The 19,580-nt window shown below is 42.3% G+C and overlaps 4 protein-coding genes across 4 annotated transcripts; 2 read left to right on the top strand and 2 right to left on the bottom strand.

Moving 5' to 3' along the window:
• The first annotated feature begins 1,591 nt into the window (after positions 1-1,591).
• Positions 1,592-5,311, top strand: bnip1b (BCL2 interacting protein 1b). Its single transcript, XM_084565490.1, has 6 exons — positions 1,592-1,699; positions 2,366-2,458; positions 2,581-2,672; positions 3,075-3,182; positions 3,463-3,581; positions 3,673-5,311. Exons 1-6 carry the CDS (start codon positions 1,616-1,618, stop codon positions 3,867-3,869), a joined length of 693 nt encoding a protein of 230 aa, XP_084421616.1. The 5' UTR covers positions 1,592-1,615; the 3' UTR covers positions 3,870-5,311.
• A 15-nt stretch (positions 5,312-5,326) lies between these two features.
• stc2b (stanniocalcin 2b) lies at positions 5,327-9,237 on the bottom strand (the record flags this gene model as incomplete). The annotated part of the gene is made up of 4 exons (XM_084564302.1): positions 5,327-5,669; positions 6,338-6,549; positions 7,916-8,058; positions 9,105-9,237. 4 exons carry the CDS (start codon positions 9,235-9,237, stop codon positions 5,327-5,329), a joined length of 831 nt encoding a protein of 276 aa, XP_084420428.1.
• Positions 9,238-12,315: 3,078 nt separating this feature from the next.
• bod1 (biorientation of chromosomes in cell division 1) lies at positions 12,316-14,715 on the bottom strand. Its single transcript, XM_084565165.1, has 3 exons — positions 14,470-14,715; positions 14,124-14,248; positions 12,316-13,842 (listed from the first exon to the last, which is right to left on the bottom strand). Exons 1-3 carry the CDS (start codon positions 14,599-14,601, stop codon positions 13,626-13,628), a joined length of 474 nt encoding a protein of 157 aa, XP_084421291.1. The 5' UTR covers positions 14,602-14,715; the 3' UTR covers positions 12,316-13,625.
• A 167-nt stretch (positions 14,716-14,882) lies between these two features.
• htatsf1 (HIV-1 Tat specific factor 1) lies at positions 14,883-19,297 on the top strand. The gene is made up of 10 exons (XM_084565164.1): positions 14,883-15,059; positions 15,601-15,765; positions 16,058-16,295; positions 16,484-16,531; positions 16,630-16,784; positions 17,478-17,641; positions 17,759-17,855; positions 17,944-18,033; positions 18,139-18,276; positions 18,863-19,297. The coding sequence occupies exons 2-10, from the start codon at positions 15,601-15,603 to the stop codon at positions 19,151-19,153; spliced, it is 1,386 nt and encodes a 461-aa protein (XP_084421290.1). The 5' UTR covers positions 14,883-15,059; the 3' UTR covers positions 19,154-19,297.
• Positions 19,298-19,580: the final 283 nt, after the last annotated feature.

Genomic DNA, 19,580 nt, shown 5'->3' with positions numbered 1-19,580 from the left:
GACTGAATTTTTGTTGTGAAATAACACAAACTCCATTATAATGGGGAAAAGGAACTGGCAGTAGAATTGGACCTTTAACAAATTTATGGAAATTTTGACCAGAAAATAAGATCTTACCGATCTCTCCCCTTTCCAGTGAGTGGCGTGCCATTAACCAGAGTTTGTGAAATGGTAGCAACAATCTTCATCCATCTAAAGAGAATCTGTGGCAAAGCCATTAGCGCTGGGTTGGTCAAATGTGAGATTTTTCAGAATGTTTTATTTCCAACAAAACCCATGAAAAGACCACTAACAAAAATGTGCTTCTCAATACTTTCTGATTTCCACTTCCTTTTGAGCTCAACCCATCATAAAAAAGACATATAGGCCTATAGTAATCATCAACTAAATCAGTAAAATATAAAATAAATCAGTTGGATATAGCATAGATATTTTATTTATCAGATGTTCTATATGATTTAATATGATTTAACAGCATGTCAGATGGGCTTAAATACTGTTCCTAGGTATGAGCTGATCCAATACTCTGTGCCAGTGCACTGAAGGTCAGAATCGCCTCAAATATCAGGGGAAAAGGAAATTTAATCTAATCCATCAGCCATAACCATTAAAGCTTTAGTGACTTACCATAAAGATGTCTCACAGTATCACAGGTGAGCTGAGTACAAAATATACAAAGTGAGTAAACGCCAACCACCAACTGAATATTTGTTGAAGAAAAGCAAAAAGACGGTATTGGCAGATAATAATGGTTCTGGTGTTAGTATCGTTGTCAGTCTGTTAACGGATCCAATCTTATTTTCTATCCTACTCATGGTGAAAGAGCATATCTCTCACTGTGTTTTTAATTGTTCTGGACAACAATAGGCTGTTCTGCACAAAGAAATCTTTATCATGCTCTAGCTAATCAGTAGGATCTCTTCTCAGTGTTTTTTTGTTACACACAGATACGGCACAGCTGCCTGGATCAATCACCTTTGCAAAAGTACACAATATGTACTTTTGCAAAGGTGTTAAAACACTCATCTAGAAACCCTCCAGCCTCGTGCTTTCTTTGTAGACATCTTACTCCTGAAAAAAAATGTGGCCAATACAGTGTTGTGCTGCTCAGTTACGAGTAAAATGCCATATCGTGACATATTTTGATTCTGAGCCAAGTAGACGTAGTTGGTGTAAAACTAATACTACACCCTCATATCTTATCTTTAGGAGTCTTTCTATTGTAGCTGTAGCTTCCTGTGAGATACTGGGCGCTCTTACATAAAGTATGAGTAAACCTCATAAGCTCTTTTGTCTTTATGCTTTAAAATCCAGTGTAGATGTGTCATATTCCACGAAACCTTGTGCATAAGATATGGTAATACCACAGACATAAAAACAGCTCAAATGTAAAGCAACATCAGTTTCTGTAGTTTGTAGTATTTTAATTATCATTATTATTATTATTTTCACCTAAAACTGTTGTGGAACGAGGTAAAGCTCTGTTCAAAGCCTGAAACTTATGTTATTGTAGTAATTTCTCGGACCTCGCTCAGCAGCCGTTAACTTTATTGCTTCGCCTTTAGCAGAGCGCCGTCTCTTTTTGGGGCCTCCAGCTTGCCGTAGAACAACAACAATGGCGTCCTCTGCGGATGTACACGTCCGAATCTGCGCACAAGAAATTATAAAATATGATCTAGAAATTAAAGCTCTTATTCAGGTAAGACATAAAAACTTTGTGTTTCTTAGTTTATTTGTTATATATATATTTTTTTCTTTTGCTTGAACTTTAGTTGTTATTGTGGCGAAGTGTCCGTAGACGAACACAACAGGTCTGAAAGTTTGACTAAAGTGAAGCTAACGTTAGCTCGGCGTGTTAAAGGTTAATATTTGTAACGGTTTAACCTAGTTACCTTATAAATAGTTAACACTTAACAGTTTCATTCGGCGATTAATCATTTTAAATATACCTTTTTTAAAAAAAAACATGACTGTAGCTTCTGAAATGTGAATGTTTACAGGTTTTCTTCAGTCTTACTTTGTAAATGAACTGAGTATCGTTGCATTTTAGTCAGACTAAATAATATTAATCTTCAAAAAAAAAAAAAAATGGGAATGACATTCGACCAAGACAGTTCATAAAATATATTAATAATACTAAAAATGTATTTTTAAAACGGACTACTCGTAGAAATAACGTGAAATATTTTTTCTGTGCTTTATAAAGACAACCAGAAGCAAATGAATCCAGTCATGTAATGATTTAACGAGCCTGTGATCCACGCGTAATACACCTCGTTATTAATTTGCATACTATAAACCTTACTCAACATTCACTGATTAATAATATTATTAATACATTTTCAATTCTGGATGTTTTGTCCAGGACATCAGGGACTGTCCTGGACCTCATTCTGTTCTCATGCAGCTCAACTCTCAGGTGAAAGAGAAATTCATCAAGCTGAGGATCAGAATACAGGTCAGCCCTCAGCCACACGCTCACACCCTGTTGGGTGTGACACATTTCTTGCCGAAAAGTGGAACATGTGTCATGTGATGTCATGTTGTTGCTGTCGTTGTTGTTGTTGTTGATCATGTCAGGATCTGGAGCAGATGGCCAAAGAGCAGGACAGAGAGACGGACAGGCTGGCCATCCGGGCGGAGACAGAGGGCCAGCGGCGGCAAATGCTGAGGTGGCTGAACACGCACACGCACTTCCTTCCATCCATTCATTATCTGTTACCGCTTATCCCACCTACATCACCTCCAGCCAAGCTTGTCTCTGGAGTGTGTGAGGAATCTGAGCAGGCCCAGGGATAACATGCAAGCTCTACACAGAAAGACCCAGAACCTCCTTGATATGAGGCGACCACCTCATAACATTTCAGTTATTGTGAAAATTAAAACATACAGTATGTCCATATATGGAGCTTATAAGATTTGTGAGACACAGGTAAATGCAGGAAGTAAAATTCAAAAAGCACACATCACATAAAAAGGAAATAACACAACCGACGAGATGAGCTGAAGAAAATGAAAACACAATCTGCGATTCTTTAAGCTGATTTCTGTTTCATCTTTTCTGTGGATTCCAGTAACCAGACAGCGTGGAGGAAAGCTAACCTGGCTTGTAAACTGGCCATAGATAACACGGAGAAGGACGAGCTGATGCGTGGTGGAGAAAACCAGAGCACCAGACAGAGGTCAGTGCCATTCTGCAGAGACAGTGAGCTTCATGTCATATTTGGGGCTAAAGGAGTGAATTAGTTGAAAGCTACCCTAACTCTAACCCACTTAATATCTCAAATATAATATAAATAATAAATATATATTATTTTTTTTGTACTCCGGCCAACTTCCACTTCGAAAAATGATATGATAAAATGTTACTGCTGCCTCTTTGGATGTCATACTGTTCCATTAAACAGACGAGGAGCAATCGCGCATTCACTGGTCTGCTTTGTGTGTGTGTGTTTGTCTCAGGAAAGCCACCAAAGACAATCTAGTGGAAAGCAGCAGCAACATCACAGAGAGTCTGATGTCTGTGAGCAGGAGGATGGCTGAACAGGTGAAGCAGAGTGAGGACACCATCGGCACACTGGGTAAAAACAAGATGATCGTTAGGGTATTGATGTTTCCACTTCCGTCAACCCTTTCCTTACCCACCTGCTTCCCTCTTCCACCTCGCCTCAGCTACATCCTCGAGGACGGTGCAGGAAACCAACGAGGAGTTTAGAAATATGACGGGAACCATCCACCTGGGGAGGAAGCTGATCCTCAAGTACAACCGGCGGGAGCTGACGGACAAGCTGCTCATCTTCCTGGCTCTGGCCCTCTTCTTCGCCACCGTCCTCTACATCCTCAAAAAACGCATCTTCATCTTCATTTAGCCAACCGACTGGAATCGATGCATATTCTCAAAGATGCATGGACGGAGTTGACCCTCAGACAACGTGGGGTGTTGGAGACTGGAGCACCCCACACAGAGGGCGTGGCAAGTGAAAACCTTTCACCTCGAATGTAAAATATGCAAAATGTGGGTTTACAAAAAAGAACAACTTAAACAGGAATCTTTCAGATAAATGGTGAGTAAAGCTCATATTTGAGATTTCATTCGAAAGAAAAGTGTAAAGCTTCAACAGGCTTCCAACAAGTGTAATCATTTTTTTTATTATTATTTTCATCTAAAAGCTAAAGATTTCATCGTGTTGCAAATGGTCTTTCAGTGGCTGTTTCATCTTGATGTGACCATTTGTACTGAGTGGACTAGTGGTACACACTTTTATGTTTGCTGTTGCGTTCAAAGAGAGGTTCGAGAGAAGTTTCTGCCAGCTTTCATGCCTCACCAGAATCGTGTGAAGTGCATGTGACTGTTTGATTGTACATTTTAGAAACCACTTTGAATCACGCTGAGGCGTTTCTACTTGATCTGGCATTCAGAACTAACCAGGGTCAAGTTCGCAATCTGCAATAACTTCCTTTTTGTTTACATGTCAAGTTTCAGATTACAGAGACGCTGTTGTCGTTTAGCTTTTGCCTGTCCTCCTCTGCCATGTTGGCGCAGACTGTAAAAAAATACCTGTCTGACTGAATGAAGTGGAACATTTAAGGGGTGCGTTGTTGTGCAGCGTCACTGCAGATGTCAAAAAACTCAACATATTTTCTTAGATGCAACACTGTGAATTTATGTGAAGAACCGTTAAACAGGACAGAACTGGCTTAATTAACACAACCTCTCTCTGTCCACTGATGTCATTGTAGTTTGACATTGTTTACAACTGTGTTTTTTTATGATTCATTTGAATAAAAATGAACAAAAAACAACAACAGCATTGCATGAAACCCAGTGTCTTGTGTGATCTGTGGTCTGTGACTGTCCAAGTAGAACATTAAAACACATATTTAAAACAGAACCAAAGAGTGCTTCCCTTCTATACGGTCCACAAATAAAACAATTCTCATAAATACAAAAACGGGCTTAAATAGTTTGAATTCTGAGCCATTAGCTGCACCTGAGCTACAGACAAATTCCCTGTAGAGTAGACTTGTGTGTGTCCATGCCCGTTGCTGAAGGACAGAGCCACAGTGACTCTGTGACGCTGAAGTGAGGTAGATAACTGGTTTTCATTCTTTTACAAAGTCAAATGTTAAGAAAAATATTAATATAACACAAAGACCACATAGTTTGAATAAGTTATGTTGCATTACTTTCACCAGCATTACTGAAGACTCTAAACTACAACTTTTACTCATTCTACTGCTAATATAATAGCGATAGTAGTAAGTGCATGATCTCTGCATTATCACTGTGTACCCTGTCTGCACCTCTGTGTGTGTGTTGTCTGTCTTAAGTAGTGGTGACGTTAGATTTCTCAGACTCGAGGAGACCAGATTCTGTTGCGTTGTCGATCTGTCTGACTGTACTCCGCTGCTCTGGATCGGCCCCTCTCGTCTGCTGCTGCTGTGACCCCTGAGCTGCGGTGGACCAGGGCACCGTGGGAGGTGCGGTAGTGGTGGTGGTGGTGGTGGTGTGCTGCAGAGCGTCAGATTGGCTGAGAGGGCAGATGCTGGAGAAGCTGCCGCAAAGCGCCCCCCAGTGTTGCTCGCACTGTCCGTGCAGCCGCCGTCCGACCCACGTCCTGACCTCTTCGCCACACTTCAGCAGGAAGTTCATGAGCTCCACGTACGGCCTGGTGGGACAGAAGCACACAAAGGTTTTCTACATGCACCCCTGCGTTCCTGTTTATTCTTATAATTTTAACTTTACAAGAAAGCGGTGCATCCACTTAGCCTTTCTAGAATTATCACTTTAATTGCTGCTCAGCCATTCCTTTTTTGTCCGTTATTTTGCTTTTAATTTTTTGATATTCGTTTGGAGCGTCAGACGTGCATGTCCTCATAAATTAAATTGCCCTGTGTGCGTGAATGGGGTAAAGCTTTGAAGAAAAGCTTAAAGACCAAGCGAGCAATTACCTGCATCGATACGATGCGCCAATGCTGCTGCATAATGACAAGTACCATTTAAGAGTCGATGTGGAAACCTGCAAAAATGTGCATACAGCGCATATGACGAGTTTTGTCCTTAGACACCAGAGCTGGTTCTACAATTCTGTCCATTACCAGTCCCTGAGACGGATTTTCTACAAAATAATAAGCTAAGTGAATGATTTAGAAGTTCTGTATGTTCTTTGGTGCGCCCTCTAGTGGGACAGTTGTGTTTATGAAGCGGCCTGTTGTCAACGCTAAGCTAATGTAGGAAATTCACATCAGTCATAACATCAACGTTGAGTCAATATTATATCTTTCACTGATGATGATAAAAGAGAGCTACTTATTTAATTTGTGCGTCTCCTCTCACCCTGGAGGAAACATCAGGTGGAACTGCACCAGGTTCCCCATCGTGTCCATGTGGTCCCTCAGCGCCAGGCAGAGCTGGTGTTTGGAGTAGCACTCTCTCTGGAGCGAGAACACCATGTCTTTTACCGCAGAGCACCGGCGGCTCACGCAGCTGAAGCGCTGCCGCAGTCCCAGCGCCATGCATCGCAGCGCATCCTTCACAAATGACTTGCCCTGGGAGGAGAAGAAGGAGTATCAGTGGGCATTTCTGAGCTGTCTGTTCATTGGCTTGTTTAACATTTTATTCGATCGTACTCATGCTCCATCTTCTTGATTTTATAAGTGTAAAATCTTTATCTAGATTGTATGGCTCTTATTATTTCATATTTTAGTGTTTATCATCTTGTCAGTCATCTGTAAAGTACTTTGACAGTACTGGTCTAACCTACGTGCATGGATTCTTTTTGAAGTCTTAAAGGACTCGTGTGCCGGATTTAATGCCTCCTAGTGGTGACACTGCAGATTACAACCCACTTAATACTTTTCTATTACCCCTTCCCTCTCAAGCATGTCAGATAATGTGTGGTGGTCCAAGGCACCTTCTGGAGTCAGTGTTTGGTTTGTTTGTTCTGGGCTTTTGTAGAAACACGACAGACTCCTCAGAAGAGGACTTGCTCTCTCTGTAGACATGGAACTCTAATTTTAAGCCAGTGAAAACACGCCTATTCATGATTATACCCAAATAAAAACCAATGATAGACAAACTCCTTCTCCATGACCCACAGGATTACTGAAGAGTGGTTTTGAGGCTCAGTACGGGTGACTCTAGCCGTCCCCACCTTTGCCAGTCTCAGGGACGTGGGAGTGAGTGGATCTGAGGCACACAGCTACCATGCCTGAGATGGGACCAATCTGTCACTCAAAATATTTTCATTAAGGCCATAACAGTTCTTTGTATCTGGTTGAAGTTGGGTATTTTAACATGTATGCCTACCGGAATTTGATTTTGGAGCCAGGCCCCAAGTGGCCGTTCGAGGAACTGCAGCTTTATAAACTTGCATGCTGAAAAAATTGTTTATACTTTATTTTTTGTTCAGATTCCCCCAAATCCTACTCATTTAACAGGCACCTCAACTCCCCTGAGTTAAGTATTTTAGTACAATTTTATTATATTGCATTATAGCAACTACAAATCCAGTACACAGTCACTCACAGGTCCTCACTGAACATCATCCTCTGTTCCGGTTCATGCTGGAGACACTTTATACTTGCATCGCTTTCTCACGTATTTCTATTCTAGTAAAGTGGACAAGCTGTTCCTTCTCTCATTTCACTTCCCCTCTCAGATTGTTCAGTAACGAGCGCTACCATGCATAACTATACCCTGCTCCGTATACAACAGACATTCCTCACAAATGACAGTAATGACTGAAGGGATTAAACGAGATAAAACATGTATCCAGATATGCCTTCTTTAACCCTGCCCTGAGCTGTCGCTGAACTTGGTTTCAGTCAGGCAGTTGGTGCCTAAAGATAAGCTGAAGTGTTTATTATGTGTCTGAGTGTGCGACTGTGGTCAGACTGTGGGACAGATCCTCACCTGTGAGTCGTAGCGGCCGGCGTTGTGCAGCAGAGTGAGACATATTTGGTGTAGGCCTTGGATGTCACAGGAGTTGTTGCTGAAACACTGAAACATCCCACAGCCGACGTCCCCTGAACTCACCAGGCAACTCTGGATCTCCGCTAAGAGGGACAAAGAGAGATCAGTAACAACTTTCCAAGAGTGATGGATGAAGGAAAGTGCATCTGAGCGTACAGGCTATTCATTTATTTTGCTTTTAAAAGAAGCCAGTAGCATTAACGTCACACATCAGGAAAAGACAGGGCCCCAAGTGACATTACACCACATCCGTTTAGTACAACTGACTCATCATGTATCTCAGACTGTGGTCAGTTCAGGGTTTTTCCATGAAAATATCTTGTTGATTTTAATTTTATTAAACAAAATGTATAACTATAGATATATTTTACTACATTTACTACAATAAATACGTTTTGAAAATACTCTGTTGCCCATAAAGTTGGGTGACAATGTGAGTATATCTTCTCCAAACTTTATTGCTCAATCTCCTCTAAATATTTAACTGATGTGTATAGAGAGGAGTTATGGGCAACAGTGTACGCACATATATATATATATATATTCTCTTAGCACTTGTGGAGATCTTTGAAACAGATCACAACATGTTGGGGGGTCTTGGTTAATCTTTAAACGGCGATGTGAGTGTTAATGTGCTCTTCTCGCCATTGCAGGTCCGTACCATCCTGCTGTTGATGTTGTGCAGCCTGCAGGTCAGCTCCGGGCCGGAGGTGCAGTCATGCACCGTGCTGCTGGTACGAAGGGAATGTGCTTGGACAGGATCGAGCCACCGGAGCTGCGCATTGAATTACAGCCATAGAGCAGGAAGGCAAAAAGAGAGAGGCGCGCTCCACCGACCGGCACAGACGCACGGCTTGCGCTATCGAAGCTGCGCAGAAGTGACACTATACGGGCATAGGGGGACTTCATTTAACAAGTGAATGTTGATTAACTTAAAAACGCTCATCTTGAAACAACGAAGCAAGCAAACAAAAAAACTCTCAAGGTAAAGAAGCATTTTGAGACACGCACACGAGGGGGATTCTTGGACACCTCTAACACGAACAGCTTCACTTAAATGAGTGACTAACATATCACCACCCGGCTCACGAGTAAAAAAAAAAATATCATGCACACTTGGAGAACTTACCTGTGCTCTGCAAAGAGAGGCGTCTTTTGACGTGGCTCACGTGTTTCTCCTGGACATCGTACAGATCCACGGTCAGCACCTGAAGACATGCCATCAGCAGGAAAAACACAGCGACCACGGAGGACACCTGCATCGCTGAGGTTTATTCAAGCTCTGTGTTTTATTTTTGCTGTTTTCTGTTTCTTTTTTGTTTTGTCTGGGTTGGTTGTTTCAGAGGCAGAGGCGGCAGGAGTTCAACCATGCAGAGGAGTTTTCACTGCGCGCTGTGGCCACGACATGAAGCCTAGAATATATAAAACTGCTGGAGAGCTGCGCGTTCACGACGCCCGGAACGAAGGGAGCTTGGGTCTCCACCAATCACAGCGCAGCCACGTGAACGCGCAACACACACACACGGAGATGAAAGTTTATCAGTGATGAGAGACAAAGAGGACCCTTCAGCAGCAGAGTGGTTTTAACTTTTTAACATAAAGTCAAAGCACAACTAATGAGACATTGAGTCAAATATGCAAAAGAATAGAAAATAAAATTGGTGCATAAAGTTAATTGTACAAAAAAAAAGGGGGAAATCTTCTTTTAAGTTGCTCTTGTTCCTGTGGGGTCTGCTGGGGGCGCGTGAAGGTCAAGACATCCACACTCAATTAAGGCACCAGAGCGAGAGGGGGGGAGAGAGAGCGAGAGAGAGCGTGCGCGCGTGTGGCGTGTGCTCGTGCGTGTGTTTGAGTTTTAGCAGCTGCCTTGTTGACACGGAGGAGACGTGCAAGGAGGAACGTATCAGACGCACCCGGGCAGAAAGAGGGAGCAGTGTACGTTGAGAGGGGCTAACTCCTCCAAACTGTTATTGAAATCTGCAATCCCTCAAACCTCACAGACGCATACTCTTATACAGAATATCAACTTACACTTACATAGTAAGACAACACTGTTTAAGATGGGGTGGTAAGATGTTACAAGTGGCTCTGTTAATGGTTAATAATTAACTTACTAATGCTGTATTGTTAAATGTAGGGAATGTGGTTAAAGGCCGTTAATAATAAGAAAAACTCTTGAACTCTTATCAACATATTTGTTTACATTGCTAACAGCCTATGAGACAAAACCTATGGACTAGTGTTTTGAGCTAAGGTGTATCATGAGCATGGCATGCTAAGATGCTAATGTTTAGCAGTCTACTTTGCATGTTAGCATTCTCGGTAGCATGTTACAGTAAGGTAAAGAATAACCAAGGCTAATAATTAGTGGGAATAGTTCAGTCTGGACCAGAGAAGCCGAGGAGCCAACCAGCCAGTCAACATCGAGGGAGCTCCAGCTAATGACTAACAAAAACATGTCTGAGCCTGGCTCAAAATCCATTCATAAAATTCATTCATTCTTAAATATTTCAAATCCTTTAGTGGCTTAGCACGATTCATGACGGCCTAATAGGGAGTGGGAAACACACAAGCATTTATTAATGTTTCAATGACCAGAAAAGAGGAAGGATAACCTGACACATCAACCGGGCAACCCAACATTTGTGCTTATCATACACAGTAACTGCTCAATATAGTAGATTATTACTAACTGAATACAAACACACCACAGTAGAACATGCTAAGAGGTATAATCATGTCATGATTCAGTATTTCTTATTTTTTAAAAATACATAATTCTTTCCATGACGTTCCTTTAAACACCCAGGGCTAGCCTGTGTTTCCTTTTTATGCCGAAATGTTGCAGCCTAGTTGTTGTTGTTGTGCGTGCATGTTTTGACTCACAGTGACCATGACCTCTGACCCTTGACATCCACAAAGGAACAGGCCAGTCGTTTCTGTGCGAGCCAAACAAATACCTCATACCTTTCACTCTTCTGCCTCCTCGGTTTATCTGCATCCAAGAGGCCTTGAGTGAATGTGGTTGAGAACGAGTGTGTGTGCGTGTGTGTGTGTGTGTTGCAGCGGGAGGTCAAGGTAGAAGGACATAATATATTTATGTGTCCGTTCATGCAGGGGCCCAGACAGGGAAGACGTACTCTTACAGGCACTAATATTTGGACGTTGGAAAACTTTTTTTTCTTTTGCAATCTTTCCTGTCATATCCTGCTTCAAAACAACAACCCACTGGTTCGCTCACACCACCTGATGGCCACCCACACAGTGACCCTTCACACACTGAGCACACACACACACACACACACACACACAACTCATATGCCCAAAATGACACACTAATGCACAGACACCGCTCTGCATACTACACATGCAGGATGTTCTCGTACTCCCCGTCTCTCACATGATCATGTTGTAAACAACATTCTACATGTCAGTCTGCACACACAGATCAGATTCACAAGTATCTGTTTTGCGATACTGGATCTGATAAGGAAGCATCAGATCATGTGGCTTTATGATCAGCTGTCTGCTCGGCTCTGTTTGTACAACGGGATGCACAACTGGAACATTTTAAAAGTCACTCTCATCACACGTTAATGTTATTTTTGTTTTTATTTAGGCTAACTGATAGACAGGTGTCACATAAATGGTAATAAATCACACTATTAACTATTGTTTTACTGGTTAATATAAATAGCAATAAATAAAACCCTTTCCACTGTAACTGCAGTTGGAGAGCGACTTCCACACTGGACAGAAATATGATACACGACACGAGATTTCCAGACACAAACTCCGCTCTTCTGCCAAAAACAAGTGGATAAATCAATAAAGTTACGCAAGCAGCGGAGTGACACACAAACACACTCACACTCAGTCCTGACTGACCAAGGTTAAAGCCTGGATTTATCGAGGCTTGGAGAGAGACGGGGCTTTTTTACAGACTGATCCCTTAAGGAAACTGTAAACAAAACTATGAGGAATCTTAAAGACGGAGAGAGTACTTCTGGTTGTGTTTATAAGAGAGAGTCGTTTGAGTATACGTCCCTTCTCCTTACATGACTGTTTGTCTGTGGGTTATGCACTCACTGCTTCTCAAGACTTCAGGCTCTATGCATCATATAGTTTCAAAGTGGCAGTAAAAGTAAACCATTTAACAAAAAAAAAAATGCAATTAGAGGGCATACCTATGAAACGACAACCTGGGAATCATTTTTGGTGGATTCTGCCTTAAAATACATAACTCTGTATGTACAACCACCCCACCTGGTGGTATTTTTAACGTTGTCTGCAGCAAATACAGCAAATACTTAAACATCTTTACAGACTACAGGAGAGCTTTATGAATGACAGCTCAGAAACTAAAAGCAGGGAGAATAAATGAAAAAAAAAAAGACACAAAAAGTGACAAGATGCTAACATTTTTTAATTTTTATTAAAACACATAGAATTCACACAACGTACACAAAAAGGACATCTGTGATGAAACAAACAGAGCTGTAAACAATGAATTTAATGCATTTACTGGCATGTTATTTCCAATAATTGAAACTGAATTTTTCTTGTCTTCAAGAACTTGCAGAACCTTGTTTAGAGGGTAAGAGGGAAACTACAGGATCTCTCTCCTCTGATGAGAAAAAAAAAATAAAAAATCAACCAGCACCATTAACTTCCTCCGTCTTCTGAGTCAGTGGCTACGTTTACACAGACACTATTCCTTTAAGAATAAAAGCTTAATCAGAATAAATTAATAATGGGTCATGTAAATAGCACCATTGGGAAATTGTGGGTCTGACCAGAAGGACTGGTGGAGTGCTATAAATCCATTCAGTAGGAAAATATTAGCACATCATAACAATGTAAACGCTTGATTCAGTTGTTTCTTTCTGGTTGGAACAAATACATTCTTTCCGAGCATGTGGGGTAAACGGTGCAGTGACAAGTTTCTGGGAGGGATAAAACCACTGAGGTAGCAACACAACGGGTAGTTTCAAACAATTATTTGAGAAGATGAACAAATCTACTGAGTTAAGTCAATGATCAATTAAACATTTCTGGCAGATTTGATGGCGGGCAGGTCTGCTTTGCACATGTCTAAAATACTATATTCCGATCGATATTTATCTGATAGTTAATCTCTGATCAGAATTAATTCAGTCAGGTAAAAGAAACATTATCCATGTAAATGTAGAGTAGACAGAGTTTGCTATCTTAAAATATTAACAGTGTTTTATTGGAAAATGGCTAAATACACTAAAGTGTAGGATCAGATCTGCTTCACACAATGTTCAACTGTTGGGGGGGAGGTTAAAAAGCCAGTACCGATACATGATCCAGACATGGGTATGGTTTATCCAAACGACATAACACTGTAGCACAATGTCAGAGAACCACTCTGCAATGTACATTTCCCCAGCGGTAACCTTGTGCAGCACAGACGAGTAATGAAACTCTCCTAATTCATTCAACAGACGCAGGAGGAAGTGACTTGTTAATTCTCCACTTGTCTGACGCTGTCCTTTTTAAAGAAAGGCTAATGCAGCCATACAAAACTACATGTAGACCAGGAGCCTGTGGCCGGAGGGAGAATTCAGATTTCTAAACTGCATTTCTGAATTGCTCTTGAACGTACACCGTTTTTAATCACACTTCAGGGGGTTTTGGGGCCAGAAGCAGGCGGCGGCGGCTCCTGTGGTTCTGTCGGTTCTGACGGTGCAGAGTTGGAACTCGAGGTGCTCTCTTCCTTCCTGTCCCCTGACAGGAAATCGTGGATGGCCGTTTCTATGTGCGGCCGAAACGTGTGGTTCATTTTGGGGTCCACAACCTGAGTTATGATCCTGTCCACGCCGGACTCCAGCATTCCCGATCTAAACATCACAACCGAAAGGGTGAATGAGGTGGAAGAGAGGTATGAGAACAGTACAAACAGTTATTTATGTATGGTCACTGTTTATATTAACATGAAGTGTATTTATGAACCAGAAACTACAACATGACACGTCCAGTACACAGCACAAACTGATGGATAGGATCCAACATTTTTAGGTCATGTTTTCTTGTGTTTTACTGACCAATATATTCATATTTCAAGAGCTCTAACTGATTTTTATACATTTAGACCAAAAGAAAAGTCCCAAACATCACTCACTGGACAACACTTTGCCTCAGTCCGTTCCTCATCTGGTTCTTGTTGATGGACGGGTTCCAGTCCTGGGTGCTCAGCTGCGACGTGACAAAGTTGTCAACTTTCTGTCGCAGGTTTTGAAAGGCAGGCTGGCAGCAATGACAGCAACAACAGTGTCAACAGCAGCACACATTGGCTCAATATACAGTCCATGGAAGGTATATTGCACCAATAGCTCAAACAACTTAATAAATCCCGGTTATATAAGCTAAATGCCAACAACAAAGCTCAACTATTAATAACTAGCATTAGTTTTGTGTCTGTTTTGCTAATGTTGCACGCTGAGAGCTGCCAAGGAGGTGTTAACTACCTTCGTATCAACGTCGGCCAAACAGTCCCGACGGAACTCGTCAAAAAGCCCCCGGTTCTTCAAATGCTCCACAATCATGGCGATGAGTTGCGGGTCTCCCGCAGGAAGGTTGACCGGACTACTCTCCGCCATACCTAACCCGAGTGAATATTCGTCTAGTTACCTGTTAGCTGCATTGAAAGCTAGCTAGCTAGCTGTCTTAGCTGTCGGCGCTCGTTGTTCTACAAAATGTGCGATCGATTTGTTCTCTTGGTACAAATAACCTGCGGGCGGAGTGATTTATGTGCTGGTTGCAGTCGCCGTTGTAATGAAAAGGCAGACGCCGCATTACAAACCGAACGCTTCTTTTCGCGTTGTTGCACATGCGCATTGTGAGCTTGACACCGGAAGTAGTTCGTTCAAGCATCGTTCTGGACTAAACCTAAACGTTAGCGGTTGGTGAATAACGCTCAATTTAAAGTAAAAAATTAATGTAACACTATCAAAATAGAGAAGCCATTTTGGCTCAGTGCTGGGCGTCGTTGGGAAAACCTGCATCGTTAACCTTCGCACCAGTTTAGTGTAGTTTCCCTGGACTGCAGTTGGGAAAGGTAACGGTAGCCATGCTGGCTAACACTAACTAACCATAAACTGTATGCTAATGGCGGGTTTCTACATAACACCTAACGTGAATCATTAAGTTGTCGTGATGTGAGCTGGAGCATTAAAGTATCATTAAAATCATTAAAGTAAATTTTAACACAACGTTTCGTGCAGTTGTGAGGTCTCAGTAATCAGTGTGTAATCAGTGTGATGGAGTAAAGCAACTGGCTGTCCTGTCATTCATGAGTTACAGACTGGGTGTTGACAGTGCGAGTAGCAAGATATGATTGGTTAGCTAATGGCTTGTTCAGATAGTTTGAGCAAGCTTGTTTGCACTAGTCCCTCTAGGACAGTAGAGTTACAGCCAAACCACACGCTGCATTTACTTTCTTTACTTTTTGTATGAATGGTTTGCAACAAAAGCATCATAAATCGTTGCAAGAATGTTTTCATATTGCAGCAACTGAAATGTTAAACCGGATAATTCAAGCCACTCCTTAAATTTAATTGTTTTCTGGGGCCGGTTAATGTTTCACTGTCTTGTTGCAGATGAGCGGTGGATCAGAAGCCAACAAAGAGTTTATGGAGCAGCTGCGGATGCAGGAGCTCTACGGCCAGAGAAACCCAGAAGGCTCTGACCCCTACACCTACATCGACCCGGAGGATGGCACCGTGTATGACTGGGACCATGAAAAGAAGGCCTGGTTCCCTAAAGTATGATCTTAATGTATCTTTTGAGCTCCAGGTCATCCTTGCTGCAGTTTCTGTCACTGTATTGTGGGAATCTGCGTGTTTGGGCTTTGTCGACACTGATTATGGGTTGTAATGTCCTTTTAATTGATAGTTTGGTTGACTTTGCAGTGTCCAGTGGATTGCTTTACTCTTATTACTTACTACTGGACACACTTTACAACAAATCACATTAACCTTAAACAGTTTCAACTTGAGGCGTGTTTGAATTCATCACTCGGTTTCTCTGTTACTATAAAATGGGTTGTGTCTCTAGATAACAGAGGACTTCATCGCAGCCTACCAGGCCAACTACGGCTTCACTCAGGAAGGAGATCCAGATGCAAACAAAGCTGCGCTGAGCAGCACCGACCCAGCGGCTCCCAAACCGGACAGCAAACCACCGGGCAAGGAGAAACCAGTGGCTCCCACTCCGAACCCCACCACGGAGCAGCAGCAGCAGCAGACGACAGACAAGGAACCCAAACAGAAAGGAGAGAAGAGGAAAGACCCAGGTAAACTGACATCCACAGCCAAAGAGGAGACAAAATACAGCAGAGCAGCTTACTGAGGAATAGAAATCTAGAGAGACTCACTTATATTTATTTGGCTCTTCCTGTCTACAGTCGTTTGTTTATTTAAAGTACAGATTTTTGCATTAATGTATAGTTTGATAAATGTTTTTTTTCTTTCCCTTTCGAAGGATGGTTTGATATTGATGACAATAAAAACACAAACGTCTATGTGTCAGGTGAGTACCTCTAACCTTTTTTGCTTTCCGTTTGAGCGGCAGACTCTTTTTATCCCGTCTCATTTTTATTCTTTCCTCTCCCGCTCTCCTTTCCTCAGGCCTGCCTCCTGACATCAGCACTGAGGAGTTTGCCGAGCTGATGTCCAAGTGCGGCATTGTGATGCGGGACCCCATCAGCGAAGAGTACAAGGTCAAGCTCTACAAGGACAGAGAGGGAAATCTGAAGGGAGACGGCCTGTGCTGCTATCTGAAGGTTAGAAATCCTCCTGCTTTCCTGGAGCTGCCATTACACTTCATGTGTTCACATGGGTATGCCCTTTCAGAGTCAGAACCAGATACAGTTTTCTCTGTTTGACAACAAAGACAAAAGTTGTCTCATTCTCAGAGAGATCTTATAATTGTCTAAGCATCAATGCTTCACACAACGCAGCAGCAGAAGTAGACGACACATCCACAGTTGAAGATTTTGGAGCAAAATTAGTGTTTATTTGAAGTCTGCTTGTCTGACCAGCAAATAAATGTAACGCAACTCAGACATGTTAACTAATAAATGAGAAAACAAATGCACTCTAATATAGCTTCATTTGCTCAAAATAACAGCTGTTGATTCAGCTGTGTCTTCATTTTGGAGGCTGTGTTTTTTGGTGCTATTGGATTGTATTGTGTTATACTGACACATGTTTCTATCATTTTGACATCCTCAAGTTTAACAGCCCCACAAACTCAATCCTCCAAAATGATCACCACGTTTCTGATGCTGTTTCAACACCAGCTGAACATTAGAACAGTCACAAAGAGGGATTTAGTGCAGGACTATTTTATTTGGATGCATTCATTTTCACTAACGTTTTGTAATTTAAGTGTTTGTAAATTTTTTTTTTCTTTTTTCTTTGACTTATTTTTCCTAATGCCAGTGACGTCACTTCATGTTTGTGATTCCTTGCAGAAGGAGTCGGTGGCGCTGGCCTTGCGTCTCATCGACGAGTCAGAGATCCGAGGATATAAAATCCACGTGGAAGCGGCGCGGTTCGAACTAAAGGGCCAGTATGACGCCAGCAAGAAGAAGAAGAAAAGCAAAGATTACAGGAAGAAGATGCAGCAGCAACAGAAGTAAACTCTGTCTCTTGTTGTCTCTGTTTAACTTGACGCTGCATGCAGGGGTAAACGCATCGAAACGGTTGAAGGGTCTTCTCGACAAACTGAGAATTGTGTCTGTTTTCTTTGTAGACAGTTGGACTGGAGGCCGGAGAAGAAAGGAGAAGTGAGGAAGAGGCATGAAAAAGTTGTCATCATCAGGAACATGTTCCATCCCAGTGACTTTGAGGTACAGAGAGGAACACATTTGACCGTACGGACTCTTTCTCGTGCACGCAGTCTGCTGTGAGCGCTAATCTCCACGTTGGCCCTTATAGGAAGACCCGCTGGTGCTGAATGAGTATCGTGAGGATCTGAGGTCAGAGTGTGCGAAGTTCGGGGATGTCAAGAAGGTCATCCTCTTTGATGTGAGTTGAATTAGTGCTGGTTTAAAGGTAGAATAGTTGTTTAACTCTGTCAGTTTGACTGAAATAAGAGATAAGAGTGAGATGTGGTTGTATTTTGCGCTGCAGAGACACCCAGACGGCGTGGCATCGATCGCATTTAAGGAGCCCGAGCAAGCCGACGCATGTATTCAGTCGTTCAATGGCCGCTGGTTTGGAGGAAGGCAGCTGTCTGCGGAGCTTTGGGATGGAACGACAGACTATCAGGTAAATTCACTGGGGAAGCGAGAAGCGGGCCTGGGACTCTACGGCCAACGACTGATAGGAGGGTGGAGTGAATCATCTGTGTTTTCCCCTCGGCCTGGACGCTGCATTTGACTGCTCGCTGCTCAGAGTGGGCTCAGTACCTTGTGTGTGTGTCTGTATGAGTGGATGGGCCCAATGCAGAGAACGATGTATGTTGTCTTCACAAATACAAGGAAAACTACTCTAAGATAGTTGGAGGACTGAATAAAGCCTATAAAGGGGAACACGATACAGACGTCTAGCTTTTCAGTTTGAGTTTTGGATCACATATGATCACAAAATGTTCTACGGCAGTTTTATTTCACGTGGCGGCTTTCTGTACTTGTCTCTTTTTTGCTGTGCTTAAAGAAGGTGGGACTTTTTCCTCCATTGTTGAGCTCTTATAGCTCTAATAATAGTAGTAATAAAAAACTTGATTGTTATAAACAATTATATAAAAATATGTGTGACTTGAAACCAGATTAATGAATAAAACTGCACGCTTTTCAGTCAGACTTGGACTCGTGGTAAGGATTTGCATCTCTCACGTTAACTCTTGTTTGTGCAGGTGGAGGAGACGGCACGCGAGAGAGAGGAGCGTCTAAAGGGTTGGTCTACTTTCTTGGAGGGAGGTGATAAAGGTCAGCAGAACAACAACAACACCAACACTACTACCAAACCAGCAGAGAGCAGCAGCACCACCACCACCACCACCACCACCACCGAACCCAGCGAGCCCTCCAGCACCACAGAACCAGAACAACCCCCAAAAACAGAACCGCAGTCCTCAAAGCAGCAGGAAGAGGAAGTGGACTCTACCGACAGCAGCCTAGCGGGAAGTGATGAGGAGGAAGCCTAGGCGCTTTGCGTGCACGTCTTGGATCCCCATCCGACTAGGAGAGTCCTGCATTGAAGGTGAACTGTGGCAAAGCTCTCTGTTGGGACAGGGAGGAGCAGGAGGACAGTTTTGTAATGTAGAAAAATAAAATTATGATTTTGTCTACTCTATCTTCATCATTTTAGTTTAGTTAGACATACACACAAGAAGCTGGTTATTCCTTAAATAGACAGCTTTCAAATCATTTCATGTCATTTCTCAGTGTTGTTGTCCTGATAAAGCTAAATTAATTAATTACAAAAGATAAATGAGACTGAAACCGATGGATTTGAATTGTAGACAGTTGTTTGGCTTCAGTATGCATTACGCTTTATTTTTAAATTTGTTGTTAAAGTAATCAAAAGTAGCGTCAGGAACGTAGAAATCAAAGTCTCATTGTACGACGTCT

Source organism: Chelon labrosus (genome assembly GCF_963514085.1).
Source record: "Chelon labrosus genome assembly, chromosome: 17".
NCBI classification, from domain to species: Eukaryota; Metazoa; Chordata; class Actinopteri; order Mugiliformes; family Mugilidae; genus Chelon; species Chelon labrosus.
This window is presented reverse-complemented; position numbering and strand designations above follow the sequence as displayed.

Bases quoted from the DNA above. Each gene is read 5' to 3' on its own strand.
- bnip1b (XM_084565490.1), top strand. From the start codon at position 1,616: ATGGCGTCCTCTGCGGATGTACACGTCCGAATCTGCGCACAAGAAATT. The intron at 2,459-2,580 runs GTCAGCCCTCAG...TGATCATGTCAG, and splicing joins AGCTGAGGATCAGAATACAG to GATCTGGAGCAGATGGCCAA. The intron at 3,183-3,462 runs GTCAGTGCCATT...TGTTTGTCTCAG, and splicing joins AACCAGAGCACCAGACAGAG to GAAAGCCACCAAAGACAATC.
- bod1 (XM_084565165.1), bottom strand. From the start codon at position 14,601: ATGGCGGAGAGTAGTCCGGTCAACCTTCCTGCGGGAGACCCGCAACTC. The intron at 14,249-14,469 runs GTAGTTAACACC...CATTGCTGCCAG, and splicing joins TGGCCGACGTTGATACGAAG to CCTGCCTTTCAAAACCTGCG. The intron at 13,843-14,123 runs GTGAGTGATGTT...TGTGATGTTTAG, and splicing joins CTGAGGCAAAGTGTTGTCCA to ATCGGGAATGCTGGAGTCCG.
- htatsf1 (XM_084565164.1), top strand. From the start codon at position 15,601: ATGAGCGGTGGATCAGAAGCCAACAAAGAGTTTATGGAGCAGCTGCGG. The intron at 16,296-16,483 runs GTAAACTGACAT...TCCCTTTCGAAG, and splicing joins AGAGAAGAGGAAAGACCCAG to GATGGTTTGATATTGATGAC. The intron at 18,277-18,862 runs GTAAATTCACTG...TTGTTTGTGCAG, and splicing joins ATGGAACGACAGACTATCAG to GTGGAGGAGACGGCACGCGA.